Source organism: Monodelphis domestica, chromosome 1 (assembly GCF_027887165.1).
Source record: "Monodelphis domestica isolate mMonDom1 chromosome 1, mMonDom1.pri, whole genome shotgun sequence".
NCBI lineage: Eukaryota > Metazoa > Chordata > Mammalia > Didelphimorphia > Didelphidae > Monodelphis > Monodelphis domestica.
This window is the reverse complement of record NC_077227.1, coordinates 355,858,612-355,880,466: the sequence shown is the minus strand read 5'-3', so window position 1 is coordinate 355,880,466 and position 21,855 is coordinate 355,858,612. Positions and strand designations below refer to the sequence as shown.

General features: G+C 36.0%; 1 protein-coding gene across 4 annotated transcripts in view; it reads right to left on the bottom strand.

Moving 5' to 3' along the window:
- Positions 1-1,460: 1,460 nt before the first annotated feature.
- The window catches only part of MRPL22 (mitochondrial ribosomal protein L22), a 65,839-nt gene continuing 45,444 nt past the window's right edge, over positions 1,461-21,855 (bottom strand). For 2 of the 4 annotated variants that reach the window (XM_056811514.1, XM_056811517.1), the window contains 4 exons: positions 18,050-18,115; positions 14,315-14,392; positions 12,437-12,506; positions 1,749-3,429 (listed from right to left, as the gene is read on the bottom strand). In XM_056811514.1, the coding sequence (XP_056667492.1) occupies positions 3,077-3,429; positions 12,437-12,506; positions 14,315-14,392; positions 18,050-18,115 (567 nt within the window). In that variant the 3' untranslated portion in view covers positions 1,749-3,076. The other 2 variants (XM_001379461.5, XM_056811515.1) reach the window with 2 other exon arrangements.

The window sequence follows — 21,855 nt, the reverse complement described above, 5'->3', positions numbered from 1 at the left end:
TTATCATGGACTCCTAATCTCTCTGTGTATTTCAGTCACACACGAGGAATGAGACAAGAGTCCAAAGGGCATCAGGGAATCATAGAATTTTCAAGCTAAGAGATCATTTATTCCAACCCACTCATTTTACAGACGAAACAAAAACTCAGGAGTGCTTATACAACTCATTTAAGGTCACACATCTAGTTACTGGCAGAGATTATAGCTCTGGTCTCCTGAATCCTAGTCCAAGCCTCTTTCTATATACAGCATCAGATGACAGAATGTCCTAAAAGGGCTTAAAGAGCTACATAAACCATAAAGAGCTACATAAACATGATTATTATCACCAAACCTCAATAGCAATATTAGAACTCAGAATGCTTTTGGCTCGATCCTTGGCTTACTACCTTGAGCAATGGTGTTTTCTGACTCACCCAGTCATAAGCTGGAAGTCAAAGGCATAAGAATATGTTCATACAACTCACAGCTAGGGTGTCATCCTAAAACATGGTGTTGAACACACCCTTCATTCTACTGGGAGCTGTCGACTGGAGTGTTACAAGACGATATATGCACTTGTGCCTGACTACAGCCCAAGGTGATGCTGAACATTTTGCCAATTCATTGCTGCCTCCCTATAAGCCATAAGAGGTAGCAGAGTGCCATCTACTGCTCTATTTCTTAAATACAGAATTCTTTATTCAATAGTTAATCATACTTTAAGTCACAGGACAAAAGGACATCAGAGCCAGACAGAACCTTAGAGATCACCTAGGTTGACTCCCTCTCATTTTAGAAACAAGGATGTGGATGTTCAGAAAAGTCTGAGGTGCCACAGCAAAACAATTCAACCTTGAACAATGAAATATTTACAAAATAAACATTGTTCAGGATGTGGTTAATTGTCCTCTTTTCTATCAAAAAAAAAAAGGTTGTTAAAAGGAATTCCCCTGGGTTCTAGCTTTTTTCTGTGTTTTAGAGACAATACAGGAATCTAAGATGTTTGTCATATTGGATATTAAACTGAGAAGTAAAAAATATACTAGTGCTTCACTCACTGCACTGATACAGTGCCAGAACCAACATACTTCACAGAAGGAACCTAAAATGGTGCAATAGATCAAAATGCAGATACACTTACCTTTGGACAGAGATGGGACAACTGGAACCAACAAGGGCAGACTTACTTTCCCCCAATTCTAATGCTGGCCTACAGTTCCCAGTCTCAAAACTGCCACCTGCAGGACAGCAGCTAGAAAGTTAACACTCCCTTTGAAGTATACCTGAGAAAGCATTCCCAATAATCTCTTCTCTATAAGAGTTGAAAGGCTATCTTCCCTTCTAATTTGCAGACACATACAAATATGCCCAAAGGCTTGTATGATGGGCACAGCCTTATAAATATTAATATAAAACAAGCAACTTCCCTCGGGCTAGATATACAGTACTGCAGAAGCCAATGACAAACCACAAAAACATTTGTCTTTGTTTTTTTATTTATGTTTTTGAGAAAAAGAAGGAAAATATACATAGTAGGGTCTGAATTCATCACAGTGAATTAATGATGGTCCGATTCCGAAGCTCCTGAACATATTCCTTGGCATGGGAAAAACTCGTCTTTGGCTGCTGAGGGGGAGGAGGGGGTCCTTCTACCAGTTTCACAAAGTAATGGCAATAAACCTTCTCCATAATGCCATGAAAACCTCGGCCATGGTAGCGAATGCGTTTCAGACACTGGCCTCTTCCAGAAGTGGATTCAGCTAAAAAGGGGAAGAAAAAGAGTCAACTTTAGAAGATGCTACTGTTTTCTATTCAGCAGCAGCATAGGATTCAGTGTCCTTATCTCAGTGTGACTAGAAAATGAATGTTTACAAGACATCAGAACTGAGACAAGATATCTGTGGGCCCATGGCAAGGTTTGATAATCTGCCCCATGATGGGTTACTCTCCTCCAGATCATGTGAACCTTCACTCTTAATCTAAGTAACAACACAAACCAAATACTAACATGCCATGAAGATTTTAATTTTTTGGTATTAAGGATGTATGCACTTAGAACAATAAGTTATTCAAACATCCCCTGTCAAGCCACCCTTTCCTGTTCCTTTACTCCACATATCCTTTTCCAAAACATGACCTGTGAATGGGGCAGAGCTAGACAGCTCAGTGGATTGAAAGCCAGGCCTAGAGATAAAAGATCCTGGGTTTAAATATGGCCTCGGACACTTCCTAGCTATGTGACACTGGGGAAATCACTTAACCCCTTTGGCCTAACCCTTACCACTCTTCTGCCTTGGAATCCACAGTATTATTGGTTCTAAGATGGAAGGGAAGTGTGTTGGGTTTTTTGTTTTTTTTTTTTAATGACCTGTGCCCAATCAGTTTATCAACACACAGATTTCTTTTACTGTGTTTGTAAGCTCAACATTTAACACAGTGCCCGGCACTTAGTAAACACTTAACAAATTCTTGTTGACTGAAAAACTACCAGATCTGAAAAAACTATATGCTGATTGGTCATTCACTGCAGGATATGTTCATGAATGCTACTATGAATGAATACTCAAATATATGCACATATAAATTACATAGTTCCCTAAAATAGAAAAGAACATGTTAGAGCTAAAAGAAATATCTTAAAAGATATCTAATTGAATCAAGTCACTTAATATTAATGGATGGGAAAATTGAGTCCCATAATGATTTACCAAGGCCTGAAACTATTATTTCCCAATCTCCTGACTCATGGCTGGTATGGTACTCTTTCAATAAACATTTGTTATGTACCTACTATGTTCCACTACACAATGCCTCTCACATGCTACATCCTGTTCAGAGCTGTAAAATGCACGAGTCTTTTAAATAGTATACAATTACATTTGTTTAGTTCAATTTTCTGAAGAAATCCAGTCACCCAAAATACTGGCCTTCTCTTAGTTCCCTTTCCAAACTAATACATTCAAATATAATTTCTTTTTCAGAAATAAATTGCCTCTTGGAATTATGTCCAAAGGGCTTTAAAAGACAATTTGCCCTTTGATTGAGCCATACCACTGCTGGGTTAATACCCCAAAGAGATCACAAAGAAAAAGACTTATACAAAAATATTTATAGTCACGGCTCTTTGTAGTGGCAAAAAATTGGAAAATGAGGGGATGCCTTTCGATTGGGAAACAAATTGTGGTTTCTGTTGATGATAGAATACTATTGTGCTCAAAAGAATAATGAACTGGAAGAATTCAATTGGAATTGATGATACAGAGTAAAAGGAACAGACCCAGGAGGACACCGTACACAGAGACTGATATACACTGTGGTACAATTGAATGTAATGGACTTCTCTACTAGCAGCAATGCAATGGACTTCTCTACTAGCAGCAATGCAATGATCCAGGACAATTCTGAGGGACTTATGAGAAAGAACACTATCCACATCCAGAGGAAGAACTGTGGGAGTAGAAACAAAGAAGAAAAACAATTGTTTGATCATATGGGTTGATGGGGATATGAATGGGGATGTAGACTCTAAACAATCATTGTACTGCAATTATCAATAATATGGAAATAGGTCTTGATCAATGACACAAGTAAAATCCAGTGGAATTGTGTGACAGCTACAGGGAGTGGAGGAAGAGAGGGAAAGAACATGAATCATGTAACCATGGAAAAATATCCAAAATTAATTAAATAAACTTTTAAAAATACCATTGCCTCAACTCAGATTTCCCTTTTCCTCTGAAACCATGAAGTCTATAGTTCAATTAAGGATTTTTTTTTAAACCCTTACCTTCTGTCTTGGAATCAATCCTAGGTATTGGTTCCAAGGTAGAAGAGTGGTATGGGCTAGTCTAGGCAATGGGAGTTAAGTGACTTGCCCAGGGTCACCCAGCTAGAAGTGCCTGAGGCCATATTTGAACCTCCCATCTATAGGCCTGGCTCTCAATCCACTGAGCTACCCAGTTGCTCCTTCAATTTAAAGAATTTTAAGCAATTCAACTCATTCAAAGCTCTCATGTTCTTATTGTGAGATAATTCAACATCATGTGAATTTAGTATGTGGTAGGAAAAAGAGATACTCTCTCAAAGTATCAAAGACACTTCCCTAACCACAACTATCTCATGAGACAGATTTCAGCAGTAGCATTTCTACTTTGCAAAAGAAAAAGGTAACGAAGGGTCCGAGTATAATAATAAAAGAGTTTCTGCCCTATAGATCTAAATTTAGATTTCCTACTGGCTCTTCACAAAGTTGTTTAAAGTTTCCAGATAAGAAAGCTGTACTATACAAATCTTTATAAAACAGCATGAATAGGAACACTGGCTCAAATATAGCCTGGGAAACCCAGTGTCAAAATCTGCTCAATGCTTATAAAAATAGTGGTTTCTTTAACCTAGAGTTCCTATTCTAATCTACTTGGGCACTTACTACAAAATAAATGATGGATAAATAAGTACACTATGTCTAGTCTCAAACCAAATCGCTAAGCTACTCATCAAAACAGAATGAGGGCAGAGGAGGTAGGTATTGGAGAATGTGTTCACTATTTCCCTTCCACTTCTCCAAAGTACCTAATTCAAACTTTTGTGTATATGTGTAGTACTAGCTAGTACTATTGTGCAATAGCTCAGATGCAGTCACCTAATGATTCAATTTTACCCTCAAGTCATGAAATATCATCTGTAACTGCAATACTTTAACTGTTGTTTTCTTATAACAAAAAAGGCCAAATTCTTTCAAAAGGAAGTTGCTTCACATGAAAACAATAGCACACTATACATCAGAGACCTAAAAGAGTCCTGAACTATTACAATATCTTCATAACTGGTCTTTCAATCTCCAGTGTCTCACCAGCAATCCTGAACTTTGGGGCCAGATTAATCTCCCCAACACAGTGACCCTGCTTGAAAACCTTTCAAGGCTCTTCAGTATCTCAAGAAATAAGATCAAATTTCAAGACTTGATATTCAAAGTCTTCTACAACCTGATTCCCAATATTTTTAACACCAAATCTAACATGAATTCTATACTCTAGGCCAGTGATGGTGAACCTTTTAGAGAATGAAAACACAAACTACAACCCTCATGCCACATGTGAGCCACTTTCCATACCCCAGACGGGAGGGAGGAAGGGCTTCCATTGAACTGATCGGCAGAGGAGCAGGTGATATGAGAAATGTCCTCAGGCATGCATGGAGAGGAGGAAGGGAGCAGCCCCCTCCAGCACACATGCCATAGGTTCACCAACATGGTTTTAGGTAAACCAATTGTCAAATTATTCCTAGCCCTTGGGGAAAAAAACTGTTCACTTCTGCCTTTGCTTATGTTGTCCCCCTACCCAGAATATCTCCCAAGTTCTTCCTGACAGACCATCCAATGTTACTTCTCCTATAAGGTCCAGTTCCTACACTTAAGCCTACCCTACCCATTACAATCTACAGAGAAGAACTCTTACAATTATGCTAAGTATTATTCAATTTAGCACACTATCATATTATATTGTATTGTTATGCTTTATCTCCCCAAGTGGATTATAAATTCCTTTAAAGTAGACAATATATCATATCTATTTTGTCAACTATGTCATTTCACCAATACCTAGACCTGTACTAGATATTCACTAGATATCTGACAATGTATAAAAAAGAGTTAAGATCCCTCAAAAAGTGAGGAACATGAACATTTTAGATACTGGATTCTTACAAATAACCACTTTCAAAAACAAGCTTTTCACTTAGTAGCTCCCTTTCATCACTTTCTGCCAAGAAGATTAACTCACAAAGTTAATCACTACAAAACACATCATTTCAGATACCATGAATCATTAAAAAGTGACATTTGATTTATCCTTGTCCACTTGTTATGAGCAATTTTCAATGCCTTTGGTCATCATTGTAAGTTTGGATGAGAAATAAACTTTATAAGTCTGTGGTCATATAGCAGTTTCAGACTGATGACAGTCATCTGAAGAAATATGGTTATAATGAGAACATATACTATCAAAAACCATTTCACTAGAAAATCTCTTTTCCCTTGCTTATAACAAGAGTCTGAAATGGTTGCTATTTAAACAAAATGACAGCAAAAAAATAATAATAACCAATCTTCTTCAACGATAATCATTAAAAAAAAAAAACCTCTACTTCCCTGTACCATAAATCTAGAATTAGAAGGAACCCTAGAGGCCATCTAATCCAACCCCTTCATTTTTATAAAACTGAGAATCAAGACAGCTAAGTGATTTGCCCACAGCCAATATATAGAACTATCTGTGCCTTTAAAAGCATAAGGAACAAAATAGTCCTCCAAGGTAAGTAGGTATCTTGGTATCTCTCTTGGGTTAACAGTCTCAGTTCCATGCTTTATAGAATCAGATAGCCAATCACTCAGCAAATGAAAGGCATCAAAAACTGAAGAAGAATATCTTACCTCAGATAGCACTCTAAGGTTTGCAAAGGACTTTACATTCATTATCTCATTTGATTCTCAAGATAACTCCAATCTGGTATATGAAAAAGTTGCTTCAACAAGCTTAACAATTTTTCTGAGATCCCATGGCTAGTAGCTAGTGGAACCCAAATGTCCTGACTCTAAATCTAGGACTCTTTCCACTCTAAACACGAATTTAATTCAATCTGCCTTGATAACCAAGAATGAAGTAGTACTTCTCCCAAGGGACTCGTGGGTAAGAGCTTTTTGCCTTGGTAAAATATGGCCAAGAAAACTACAGAATTGCCAATAGGTCCTTTCTGGGACCCTGATACTCTATGGCTTTATAAGCATATCTGGCCTTCTTCCCTCACCTGAGATACAAAAATTAAGTTGAGTCATTCTGCTTATAATAAGCAGGAATTTATGATTACCTTGATTTTCATTAGAATTCAATTACTGATACACTATGGCACAATCAAGCATAATAGATTTCTCTACTAACAGCAATGCAACGATCCAGGACAATTCTGAGGGACTTGGGAGAAAGGGTGTAGATAGCCACACCCAGAGAAAGAACTGTGGGAATAGAAACACAGAAAAAAAACAACTACTTGATCACATGATTTGATGGGGACATGAATGGGGACATAGACTCTAAATGATCACTCTCTTGTAATTATTAATAATATGGAAATAGATCTTGATCAATAACATGTAAAATCAAGTTGAACTGCCCATTGGCTATGGGAGGGGAGAGGGAAAAGGTGAGGGAAAAATATGAATCGTGTAACCATGGAAAAATATTCTAAATTAATTAATTAAAAAATAAAATAAAATCACTCTAGATGATTAAAAAAAGAATTAAATTACCACCTGCTAAGAAATGCATCTTCCAATGGAACTGAATAAAATTATTTCAATCTGGTTTTGTATTCAGATTTCATAAAGTAAAAAAGATCACTAAGGAGGTTTAAGAAAATTCTTTTGCTCCTCCATCCACCTCATCTCCTGCTGAGTTTCTGGGCATTCCCTAACATTATTATTCATGCTGTTCCTATAGGAAACTGCTTATGATTAACTACCATAGCCCTGCAGTCATCTGAGTTGCCATTTTGATTTCCCTGTGCATGTGCCAGAATATAATTAGTAATACGGGAACCTGATTTAAAATAAGATGTTTCAATGGAAAGTCACATTTTAATTGAATTCCAGAAGAAGGTGTAGTTACCTCTATCAATTCCAGGTTAGCAGGAATCAGATTTCATTTTACCCAGAATAAACAACTCCTTTAGGGAAGAGGTACTAGGACAAACAAAAGGAATTTTAGACTATTTTTCGGTCTATTTTTGAAAAATTCTAACCACTTCTAACTAATTTCCTTATGGTCATTCAGTCTATTTTCATGTTGAGAGGAGCATACTTTTGGATTATTTTTTTGAAGCGCAAATATTTTTCAATAAAAATTCTTCTTACAGTATAATATAGCCTTGGCAGATTGAGAAATTTTCACTTAGGCATCAACATCTCTGTTTGATTACAAAACTGCTGAGGTCAGTGGTAACTGCTTGCTGAAGTTAGGGGAAAACAACAGCTTCAACTACTTTACCTAAGAATGGTAGTAAGAGGCCAAGGGAAGCTTTGTAATAAATGTTGGACTCCTTAGAGAGAAGGAGCTTGCTGCAAAACATCCCTTACAATTATATAAGCACTTTATGGCTTTCAAAGCACTTTCACTTACATTATTTCATTTGATATCCATCAAGAACACAAAATCAAAGATGATACCTGAATATCTGACCTCTCATCATAGCCTCCTGCCTTCTTCATCAATCTACCCTACGTGCTGCTACTAAAGTAGTGCTCTTAAAATATCTCTTATCATATAACACACCCTAGCTCAAAAACTTTCCCCTGATTCCCTTTATCGACCAAATAGTCAAAAATATTAAGTCTTACATTTAAGATCCTTCAAAATTCAGGGTCAATCTACCTTTCCAACTTTATCTCTCACTTTTTCTTACCTTACAAAGGATCACAGACTCATATTTTTAGAGCTGGAAGGGATCTTAAAGGACTGCAAGTCCCTTATTTTACAAATGAGGAAACCAAGGACCAAAGAGATTTAAGTATTTGGCCAGTGTCACACAGCTAACAAGTATCTGAGGCAGGATATGAATGCAAATTTTTCTGACTCCATGCCCAGTGCTCTATCTACTATACCACACTGCTTCTCCATACCATAAATTCTAGGCAAACCAAACAACTTACTATACTCTAAATATACCCAGTAAGTTTCCCACCTCTGTGCTTTTTTTTTTACCTCCAAGTTTTTGCACATGTTGTTTCTTCCACCTGTCCTTCGAGGTACTATTTAGATGCCACTCTCTCCATGAAAACATCTCTGTTCCCAAGTTACAGGTTCTTCCTCTAAACCAACCTAGCATTTTGTTTGTCTCTTATTTAAGAAATATTTATCAAATAACTAGTATATGTAAAAGGTTCTAATGGATACAATGAAAAATCATAAACCCTACCTTTTGCCCCAGGAAAATTTGAGGAAGTAAAGATCACTTAAAACTGCATAAGCAAGAGGATGAAAGATAAGATCAGGAGAAATAACTAAAGGACAAATTTGACAAGAACACAGAATAAGTAGACTAGGAAGAAGAGGCAGTTTGTGAAAGGCTCTTGATGTCAGACTAAGCAATCTACAAACATTTATCATGATGAGTTCTGTACATTAGGAGGATTATTTTGGAAATTTTGTCAAATATGAGGATTAGAGAGAGACTGGAGTCAAGGAAGCCAGTTAGGAGACTATTACACTAGTCTAGGTAAGTGAAGTAAAAAGTTACTCTAAGGTACTACAGTGAGGAAAAGAAGGAAGGGGGCACATGTGAAAGGAGAATCAAGAGGTTATAGCAAATAATGCAGAAGAAGGGATAAAAAAAGAAAGCTGGTTTTCAGTTCAGATAATAGGTATGGTAGTGAAAGTCAAGCAAAAAGAGAGATCTAAAGGAGATGACTTCAGTTTTGAATATTTTGAATTTCATACACCAGAAAAACATCTAAATTCCTGATTACATTTTCACACTAGAACTTGTACTGTATTTTTTTTTATGAAATGGTTTCTCTCCTCTACTAGACATTAAGTTAATGTCACAAGCAGATACTTTGCTGCCTTCTTTTTATCTCATGTCTTCCACACATCAAGTGATCAATAAATGTTTCTCAACTAAATAAATGAAGTATCATGATTTGAGAGAATAGAAATAAATGCAAACCTAACTTGTCATTTGCTTATTCTAAGCCATAGTAATATTTAAACTCTAACAGATTCTAGTATTCAAATAGTTAAGTGCACTGTTTAAGCTGATGTTTCTAATTGAAAAGATTATAATTAAAGAACTTTCACCTCTGACACTTTATTCCTATTATGGGCCTGATGACAAATTATCCCAAAATAAGTTATGCTTTTAAGTATCTTTTACATCACATCACAGTGGAGACTATTTATATTAATGTCCAAGAATCGGTCTAAAAGACCTAAACCCTCTTTGGTCTCTATTTACCTTCTTGAATTCTGCTTTCTTATTGATGTTTTAGTTTCTCAGGAATCAGTTTGGCCCCAATCTCTGACTTTCCCAAGAGAAAAAGAAGACATGTAATACTTGTCCTAAGTTTATGCTTCCCTACTTTCTGCAAATGGCCTATGCAAGACAGGATAAAGAGGATTTTATCTTGAAACAGCAACAAAACATCAAGCTCTGGATTACTAGCTTAGCAATACTCCTCTATCACATAGGCCTCAATGAAAAGGAAAAAAAAACAGTAGGGTCACTATTTTTCCGCCTAGTTCCTGAAGAGCATAAAACATTTCCTATAAGGGGAGAGGGGATTTGGGGGACCTTCAAGTCACTTAATGTTTAGAATGGTGATTCTTAATGCCACAAATATATTCCTGTTTTATTTCTATTCCATTATGTCTAGGATTCAGGGCAATGCACTGCTATTTGGGCTGCTGGTCCACAGCCTGGACTTAACTAAACTCAATACTGATGGAATTGATCACTAACACTTGTTCCTGTTTTTAACTTTCAGTAAAACTGAAGGATCTAGCATGGTCATTTCCTGCATTTAGTTTGATCCTGGGAACTGAAGAGCACATACACATGAATATGCATGCACTCAAAGTCCCTTCCTTCCAGGAGTTTAAAAATAATGGTTCTTAACCTGGGTCCATGAATTATTTTATAAAATATTTCAATAAACTATATTTCAGAAGAATTGGTTTGCTTTGTAATATTACTTATTTTTCTTTATACATTTAAAAACATTATTCTGAGGAATCTGGAAGCTTCACCAGACTGCCAAAGAGATCCATGACACAAAAAGAGTTAAGACCCCCTGCTTTAAAAGGCAGACCAACTGAAAATGGGCATATCCTTTGACCAAATACTACTACTACTAGGCATCTTGGTGGTGCAGTGGATAGAGTGCTGAACCTGGAGCCAGAAAGGTCTGAGTTCAAATCTTGCCTCAGCAGCTCAGCTGTATAATCCTAGGCAAGTCATTAATTTCTCTCAGTCTCAGTTTCCTCATCTATAAATGAAGACAATAATAGCAACTATGCCCACACATTATTATGAGGATCAACAAGATAATAAGTAGGATGCTTTTCAAACCTTAATGCATTATATACATGCTAACTATTAGCTGTCATATATTCTGAGAGATCACAAATATTTATAAAAGTAATTTTTGTTGTAGCAAAGAACTATAAAAAAGTGGGTTCTTTGGGGGCAGCTGGGTGGCTCAATGGATTAAGAGTCAGGCCTAGAGATGGGAGGTCCTAGATTCAAATCTGGCCTCAGATACTTCCCAGCTGTGTGACCCTGGGCAAGTCACTTGACCCCCATTGCCTAGCCCTTACCACTCTTCTGCCTTGGAACCAATACACAGTATTGATTCCAAGATGGAAGGTAAGGGTTAAGGAAAAAAAAACGGGTGCCTTAATAGGCACTGGGATGTAACTGAACAAATTATAGTATATGAATGTAAAGCAATATTATTGTCTGTGATAAATGACAAGAGATGAGGTCATAGGAACCTGGGAGGTATTCTATTAACTGAATGAAACCAGAACGAAATAAGCAACACCAGGAAAAAATGTGGACAATAGAAACAACTGGAAAATAAGTAAGGACTAAGATCAACTCAATAACTACCCACAGCTCCAAGAGACTGACAATTATTCATGTTTTCTACCTCTTAACATAGAGGTGATAGACTAAAGGCAATGAAAGAAAACATTGTTTTAACACAGTTAACATGTGGATATTCTCTTATTTAACTCTACCTATTTGTTATTTTCTAAAGGACTTTTATTGGAGTGAGCATAAGAGTTAACAAGGAAAAGTGAATGGGAAATGATACCAATAGCAAAAAGAAGAAAAAAAGATTCAATGAATCATTTAATAAATACAAAAAAAGTAGAAATTTCAGAAGTGGACACAATAAGAAGGGTAGAGTTTGGAAACAGTATGGAAAAATGGGAAAAATACTCCTCACCACCAAAAAAAACCAAAAACCTCCATTGTACACAGTGGAGATTAATGGTTGTATAAATCGTCCTCTTTTTCTGTTCTTTTTTTTATGGAAAAATATTCATGTTTCTGGATATTTTTCAAATGCATAATAATAAAAAGGAAAAGTTCTTAAAATACAATCAGCTCATCTACTTAATAGAAGTACCAGACCAGAACTGATTATTTATCATAATTATTGGCTACAGGTTTCATGGCCTTCATTGCCTCAGGTGCTAAAAGAAGAATTATGCATTCTAGTTATTAACATTTATATCTAGGTAACATTGGCATCCTTCTGAGATTAACCCTTAACTACAATTTTCAGTGGCTACACTCAGTCTTGAGTTACTAGACATAAAAAAAATCCTATTAGAAAAAGCACTTGGAATCACTAGTGGAAGGTATTTTTCCATACTAAAAATATCAAATCATTTACCTATATACAAATTGGATCTGAACTCTACATTGTGGTCTCTCACTGCCATGTCTTGTGCTTCTAAGAGAACCTACAACAAAGAAAAGAAAAGAGTTAATACTGGTGACCCTTAGTTAAAACAGAATATAGTTTCTTGGTTCCTGTTATCTCTATAATAGCATCATTAATTATGTACTTCCCCAGAAAGAGTCAGTCTGAGAAAGGGACTCTGAAATAATAAGAGGAGGGGCAAAAGGAACTTGTTTCTTTAGGAAAGATTTGCAAATGCAAGGAATATCAGCTATACTACTTAAATTGTTGGTGGAAAAGACAATCTATAAAGGAAAAGATAGCAGCAACTTCAAGCACCACTCTTGAGTTCTGACCACTGTGTCTGTAAGTTAGGAACTTATCAGAAAGTTAACACTACAGCTGAGAAGCCAAAAAACTAAATAACAGCTTTAAATTATTTTACATTGTCCCTTAAACTCTAGGTCCAAAATAACCATTAATGACAGTTCTCAAAAATTATATTTAAGAATTTTTTTCTTAAAAGCTTGAAATTAAATAAGAACTGCAGAGATATTTTGAACTGATAACTTTCTATAGAACCAAAATTATAACATAGATTAAATGTGGTGATGTGTCCCACAGCATGATCCTTTGCTCCTTTTAAACGTGCCACATCTATTTCATGATTTGATGCAGAGAGAAGTAAACAAAGTCAAGAAAACAATATACAAAACAATGACAACAAAGTAAGTGGAGACAACATAACCACAAAACAATCCAAAGTGAATGTTGTAAAATTACAAAGAACCAGCATGGCCCCAAAGGAGACTGGAGAAAGACACCCCTTCCTCACTTCTCTGCAGAAATAAGAGGTCCACGGGTGGGACACAACACAAGGATGTGTACTTTTTTTGATGTACTGATGAGTTTTGTTGATTTATTTGTTATATAGGATGGCTGTTTGGCAAAGGGGAAGGAGATACTGGAAGAAATTCTGGTGATAAATTCTGGTAAAAACAAGATACCGATAAAAAAATTATTTTCAAATGATACGACATCCAGTATAGACTTTAGCATAGATAGTACATATTCAATAATATGTTTAATTAATATTACATGTATCCTCTATGAAGGCAGGAATTACCATTTATTTATTTATTTTAATATCTTCCTCAAGACCTAGCTTGCAAAAATGTGCTTCACAAAGTAAAGACTAAATATCACTGAATAAATAAATAATATAGAAGACAAATACTTTTTAAGTAACTTCTTAAGAGAAGATGCCTGGTTAACAATGTTCTTGAGACAAAGCAGATGCAAAATCAAAAGAATGAGAACAATTCTGGATTAAAACCAATTGAAGAAATAGAAGTCAATCCTGCAACCTGATGCCTACAGATGGCAAGGGACAAAACTAAGAAGAGCAATTTTATTTTATGGGAACTAGCATTCCAAAGATGACTCAGTACAATTATAATAAGTATTATAAATATGTTTCCATTAAAGATACCAGTTCTCCACTAAGGAATTTCTAAAAACTGTACCTGTAGAAAATGTGTCAATTGAATATAAGGATTCTAGCTCCCTCTAATGATTACTGGCATAAAGAAAATTCAATATGCAATTTAAAGAAGGTATATACAGAAAAACGTGCAAGGCACACAGAATAAAAGTCTTCTTAATTCTCATAATTGCCAAGCCACTCCAATTCAGCGTTCTTTAAAGTATCTATGGTAAAAAACTCAGACCTTAAGGTTCAATAGCATTGGTATTAAGATTTCCTTTTTATAAAGGAAAAAGCAAAACTCCCACCAATTTACCTCTGATTATTTTTTATTTTTATTCTCATGCAAAACACACCTTTATATTGGTCATTGCTATAAATACCTCTTTGATTATTTTTGCCCCCTTCTTGTCACTGAATTCCATTTGGGCCACAGCCTGGTCAATGGACATTCCTCTTATCTAGAATTGTAAAGAAGCAAAGAAAACAAAAAAAAATACAATTAGAAAAGGAAATCATCCTTTCCACCATCATTCATTTCCAAAATCTAATGACTATCTCTGACTGGAACTTTAGTCAATAAATCACTCAACAAATGTTTAGTAAGTGCCCACTCTGTACCTATGAACTCCAAGAGAGAACTAGTATGGCCCCAAAGAAGAGATATGAGTAGATACCTCAATTCTATTCCTTCGGCAAAACTAAACCCAAAAAAAAAAGTTGAAAAGAGGGGTCCATGGGCCTCCATTTTATAAAAAGGCCCAAGTTGGCCATGTTTTCCTTATGTTTTTACCACTCTGAACTTCTTTCTCTACCATGACTCAAAAGCCTTCTCCCCCTGGAAGATTACTCCAACCCAAGGGCCCCTTCCTGTAATTGGCTAATTTCTCCCAGAATTTTGGTTCTGCTCAAGACTCTTCAGAATTATTTTTCTACCTTGTCTCTAAACCCTACCTTTTAAGTTTCTTTCATGTGTTGTCTTACTCCAATAAGCAACTTGAGGGTAGAAATGGTTTTTCTTTCTGCTTTTACTTATATTCCTAGCATCTGATATAGTGTCTGGCACATAGTAGAGACTTAATAAGCCAATTTAATTTAAGCCCTCTCTCCTACCCAGACTGGCTAACTCTAGTTTCTCCCCTCTCCAATCCCTGAACATATCATTTCTCTTCAAAACCCTTCAAAGATTCTTCATTTCCTACTCAATCAAAAATAAACTGGCTTTTTTAAAGGCCTCTATAAGCTGGGAAGAACACACATAAAATCAGCTAGAAAGAGGTAGAAAAGGGAAGAAGGGGGCAAGACTAAAAAAATCCAGAGTCAGGAGCAGAGCCAAGAGAGAAGTAAGCATTATAATAAGTAACTGTAATAAGTGCCTACTCTTCCTTATAAGTGAATATATAGAGAGGTGGTAAGTGTTGACAACTTGTGTGTGTCTGTCAGGACCTCTCTCTATACTTCACTGTAGCTGGGACAAGAGGGAAATTCTTGGTAAGGATAGATTACTAGAGAATGAACAAGCAATGGTAGCTTGACTGGGGTCCTTATTAATGGGTAATGGTAAAGGTACCCCGGGACTGATAAGTTTAGATCCCTATCAAGCAAAAACCTCCCCCTAGGTTAAAGCTGCATCAAAGGGGGCTGATCAAGCACAGTATGACTTGATCAGCCAATCTCTTGATTTCTTATTCCCCTTGTGTCCCCCTGAATAAGGCTCCTTTTATCTGACTGCAATCAAATTAAGTTTAATGTTGATTAAGGTAGCAGAAGATGGGGATCAGGTAAAGGTATATGAGGAGTCCCTAAATATCTAACTCCAAAGGTCCTTCTTCCTGGCTGACCAAATAGCCAAAACCAGAAATTCACCTTACCTTCCCCTATTTCTTATCCTAATCTAATCTATAGTATTAAGGTATGACAGGGAATAAAGTAAGGCAATTAAGAATGAAGGTTTTGGGGGGTCTGGCTCAGAGGCTGTCTGAGTCCTTGACCCTTCAGGTCCAGAGAGACCAGAATCTCTCTCCTTTGTTGTTGGTAAAGGCTGTCAGGCAACACCAGCATTTGAGATGAGATGTCCATGGCGCTAATCCTGTGGGCTGGCTTTTGATCCCCAGCAAGCAAGAGTTCCTCCTCTCTCCACAAGATCCCATATCCAAAAGCCCCCCTCCTTTCTGGGTCCTTTCCCAAGCTCCTTTGCTCCAAATCCAACTGTCCGCCTCTGTCACTCAATCCACACCCTGAACATTCCAAACCTCTTTAGCTCACTCTGCTCTTACAGCATGGAGGTATGACACCTGGCATTTATTTACTTAAATGGTGACCCCAGGAAGACTGGAAGCTCCCTGAGAACTGGGTCAGTGCTTATCTTTGTATCATTAATGCTTACCACAGTATCTTACACACTGTACATTTTTGCATCAAATTATTTAGTAAAAAAGTGAAGGTCTTATTTAATAATAATGCCTAAAGACAGCAATTTAATCCCCTCCTCAAAAAAAGGATTAACAAAGGAACATAAGCATCCCTATTTCAAAACTGTTCTACTGCCTTATATATTTTAAAGATAAACTTTGCTAGTATTGCTAAGATATACCTATTTAATAAATACAAAAACAAAATTCATAGACTCTTAGGTAGACAGTACATACTGCTATCAAGGAATAGCAAAAAATGCTAGGGGTTAAGAAACAAGCTAGCTCCTCTCCTCTAAGAGAAGAGAAACTACCTATATTTCTTCCTTTAGATACCTTTACACATAATCCTCATTTCTCAGAAAACAAATCAGAAGTATCAACTCTGGGAAGATTGACTTCCTAGAAATGAAGACTCCTAAAACTGCTTTCAATACTCTCTGCCAACTCACCAGAATCTTCAAATTGTTTCTGCAGATCTTTAGTTTAAACACTAGATCGTTTCTGGTTGAATATGTAAAGTCACTATGGCTTAATTTTTCAGAAGAAAAATCATATGTAATTCTTCTTAATTTAAAGGAGTCACTAACGATAAACAAGATTTTTTTCAATTATCTACATAAAACTTGTCTGAATAGAACCAAACCTTCATTTCTTCAGCTTTATATTTTTTAAGAAATAAACATCATTAAAGAAAAGATATTTTCTTAGGTTAGATTTTTTTTAAATCATTTTATTCAAAAGTATGTAATTTTTTTGCAAATCAAAACAACTCTGAGGTACTATCTCACACCTAGCAGATTAGCTAATATGACAGCAAAGGAAAGTAATAAATGTTGGAAGGGATTGGGACATTAATGCATTGCTGGTGGAGTTGTGAACTGATCCAACCATTCTGAATGGCAATTTGGAACTATGCCCAAAGGACGCTAAAAGACTGTCTACCCTTTGATCCAGCCACAGCACTGCTGGGTTAATACCCCAAAGAGATCATAGGGAAAAAGACATGTACAAAAATATTTATAGCTGTGCTCTTTGTGGTAGCAAAAAATTGGAAAATGAGGGGATACCCTCCAATTGGGGAATGGCTGAACAAATTGTGGTATCTGTTGGTGATGGAATACTATTGTACTCAAAAGAATAATGAACTGGAGGAATTACATGTGAGCCGGAATAACCTCCAAGAATTGATGCAGAGTAAAAGGAACAGACCCAGGAGGACACCGTACACAGAGACTGATATACACTGTGGTACAATTGAATGTAATGGACTTCTCTACTAGCAGCAATGCAATGATCCAGGACAATTCTGAGGGACTTATGAGAAAGAACACTATCCACATCCAGAGGAAGAACTGTGGGAATAGAAACACAGAAGAAAAACAACTGCTTGACCACATGGGTTGATGGAGATATGACTGTGGATGTAGACTCTAAACGATCACCCTACTGCAATTATCAATAATATGGAAATAGGTCTTGATCAATGACACAAGTAAAACCCAGTGGAATTGTGCTTCAGCTACAGGGAAAGTGGGGGAGGGAAAGAACATGAATCATGTAACCATGAAAAAATACTCTAAATTAATTAAATAAAATATTTCAGTTCAATAAATAAAGTATGTATTTTTTTCAAAACACATGCATTAAATTCTATTGCCTCCTTTCTTAAATACTTCACATTCTAGTTAGTCATTTTTATCTTACCAGTTTTGCTAAGTACCACATCTTGTCTTTGCTGTATTTTATTTGTCTTCGACAGTGATAAATTTCCTGGGAAAAAGATATTTTAAATCTTGGTAAATTTTTCCAAACAACAATAACATACATAGTTGTTATTACAAGGAGACAGTTGTTATTACAAGGAGACATGATATAAATGGATGGAACATTAATACTGTACTTTGTGTTTTAGTCACAAGTCTACCAGAAACATTTTAATTTAACATTAATCCAATATTCAAGCCATTTCTAGCTCAAAGAAAGATGTTCAAATGAAAATAGTCCTCCCCACCCCCATATCCTCAGACATGTCCCTCTCCCAAAGCAGAGTAAGGTAATGTATTATAGGAATCTTGAACAAGAAAAAGATGATAATATGTTAGAATATCATTTTGGGTTTACATTTTAGAAGTCTCCTAACAGTAGTCACTATCCCATTCCCTTTTGGACCTCTTCTTGTGATCAATTTAATCATTCTGAATAGAGAAGACATCATCTCTAAGGGATATATCCCTCTTCAGGAAAAGGGGGGAAAGGAGATGGCCCTTAAATAAGTCAAGAATTCAATCACTTGGGGGCAGCTGGGCGGCTCAATGGATTGAGAGCCAGGCCTAGAGACAGGAGGTCCTACGTTCAAATCCAGCCTCAGACACTTCCTAGCTGGGTGACCCTGGGCAAGTCACTTAACCTCCATTGCCTAGCCCTTATCACTCTTCTGCCTTGGAATCAATATTGATTCCAAGACAGAAGGTAAGGGTTTATAAAAATAAAAATTTTAAAAGCTCAATCACTTCAGGAGGTAAGGAAGGCACTAATCTTAACAAGACAAGTTTATTAAATATTTACTTTATTATTATTTATTCACAATTATTTTTATATTTATTTCTTCATTTTAATCTTGTTTGTTTGTCTACCTTTATTCTACATTGGTTACCATTCAATTCATTTCCTAAAGAAAGGCCTTTTGTCCTATTACCCAGACTTCTAAAATGATGAGAGATGGAGAAGGAAGTTGGAAAAGGGCTTCTAGACCAGAATGATATTCAGTTGTAAGAAAAAGTCACACAACTTTTAAGAATATGTATAACAAAATGCTTCTCCTACTGCCTTTGAAAATAATGCCCTAAAATTAAAAAAAATAAAATGTATTCTTAATCTAAGAGAAAAGTACACAAGAGGAAGTGTGGCATACAGAATAGATAAAGGCCTCAGTCAGAAAGATCCAGGTTCAAGTTCCTCCTCTGACACATTGTGGTTGTGTAACCCCTGACAATTCATTTGACCACTCAATATTCAAGACGCTAAAACTGAACAGTGTGGAAATAACTGATATGCATTGGTGGAGGACTTTCTTTACCAGAAGTTCCCTCTATCTATAAATCCACACATCTAAACAAATATAAATAAATATATGCCAACAAATGCACACACAAATGTGTGTGAAAACTAAATGTAAAAAGAAAAAAATCCCTATTGTCCAGACTAGAACATCAAGTTGGATAGCAAGTCCAGTGAGTTGGTTTTTTAGTATATATAAAATGGATAGAAATAGCAAGACAGTGAGATGGGTCCTGGACTGAACAGTATAAAGAGAACAGTCTGGATTTTTTTTGGGAAATTATGGACAACACCAAGTTGCTGCTGCTGCTGCCACCACCTTCCACCTATCAAACAACAATCACATTTTTGACAGTTTGTTGATGATACTGTATGATTCTGAATTTTGGAATACCACTACAGTTTGGAGCACAAGAAATATATGATAGGAAAAGTAGTTGGGCTGGTCACATAAGGCAAGAGCAAGAGATACCAGACTATCAGAGGAATATCCCTGTGATGAAATAATCACAAAATATTAAAAGAGACACAGGAAAGAATCATGCATAATGAAAAGCTTCTCTGCAGTACAAGAATCACATAGGATAAGAGGATATAAGGGGACAGAATGGGATATACACTGACAGAGGGAATACCCACATTGAGAAATCACACATAGATCTAAATGTATCTAGTGAATAGAGGGTGAGTAATGAAGTTTAGAAGACAGGTTAATTTTGACTCTGACACATGCTAGTCATATGACAGTGGTCCTCAGACAACTAAGACTACATATGACAATAATAATAATAGTAACGCACTTACTATGTAACAGGCACTATGCTAATTATTATTTATATTTTATTATTATTTCATTTGATCCTCACAATAATCCTGAGAAGTAGCTATTATTATGATCTCCTTTTTACAGATTAGGAAATTGCGGCAAATAGAGGTTAAATGATCTGCCCAGGTTCACATAGCTAGTAACTGTCTGAGGCCAAATTTGAATTCAAGTCTAACTCCAAGCCTAATGCACTATTCACTGTACTACCCACCTGCCTCAAATTAGAGAGACTATCTGCATCAATTGAGGAAATTTCCATACTGGAATGAAATCACAAATTCAACCCCAATGGGGGGAAAAATATACATATACTAGTATAAAATATGCACATACATATGTGTGAATGTATGTACATATACATATATATAGGCAACCCTTCACATCACAACTTTTCCCCAGTGCAGGGAAGGCCAGGATAAGAAATCAAATGGAAATTTTGGAAGAGTTTTGCAGAAGCTGCAAAAAACACATAAGTAGCTTAGAAACCCCAAAATGGATAAAATATATGGATATTGTTGTATCCACATATTTTATGTTTTAATACCATAGATATACACAATTTCTTTTTTAATTTTAAAATAAGTAAAAAGTTAAGGTTTACAAAAAGAATGTGAAAGCCAGCAGATATCCCACAAAAACTAGAAATATAGAGATATCTTTAAAAGTTTAATAACTCTTCTACTGAAGAATGGCTGAACAAGTCATGATATATGCCTCTAATGGGATACTAGTGTGCCATAAGAAATGACAAACTAGATTATCACAAAAAAAACCTGGAAAGACTTATATGAACTGATATGAATTGAAGTAAACAGAAACAAGAGAAGATTGTACACAGTAACAGCAATAATGTGCAATGACCCAACTGTACGTGACTTAACTATTATCAGCAATGCAAGGATCCAGGACAACCCCAAGGGATTCATAACAAAAAAAGGATAAACACCAACACCAAAAAGAATAGACAGTCTAAATACAGACTGAAGCATACCATTCTTCATATTATTTCCTCCATGAATTTTTCTCTTAAGTAATATATGTCTTCTTTCACAATGTGATGAACATGGAAATATTTATTATCTGATAATACATGTATAAGATATATTTTCTTAACTGCCATCTTCATGACAGGCAAGGGTGGAAGGGAGGGAGAGAACATGGATTGCAAAATGTCAGAATACAATTATTAAAAATTGTATCAACATGCAATAAGAGAAAAAAATTTTAAATGTTTAAATCAACAATAGCAAAAGTTTAGTAATTCCTAAATGTATAAGGTACCATAAACAACCCATGAAATAAAAAGAAACAATTCACACTTCTCTGACACAAAGGGAAGGTCAAAAAATCTTACACAGTGGGGCAACAGGGTAGCTCAATGGATTGTCAGGCCCAGAGAGGGAAGGTCCTAGGTTCAAATCTGGCCTCAGACACTTCTAGCAGTGTAACCCTGGGCAAGTCACTTAACCCTCATTGCCTAGCCCTCACCACTCTTCTGCCTTGGAACCAATACACAATATTGATTCTAAAGCAGAAGGTAAGGGTTTATTTTTTTTTTTTAATCTTACACAGATTTTCCAACTAGTGTGGGTGTCACACTCCTAAATCCTAAAATGTGGAAGGGAAA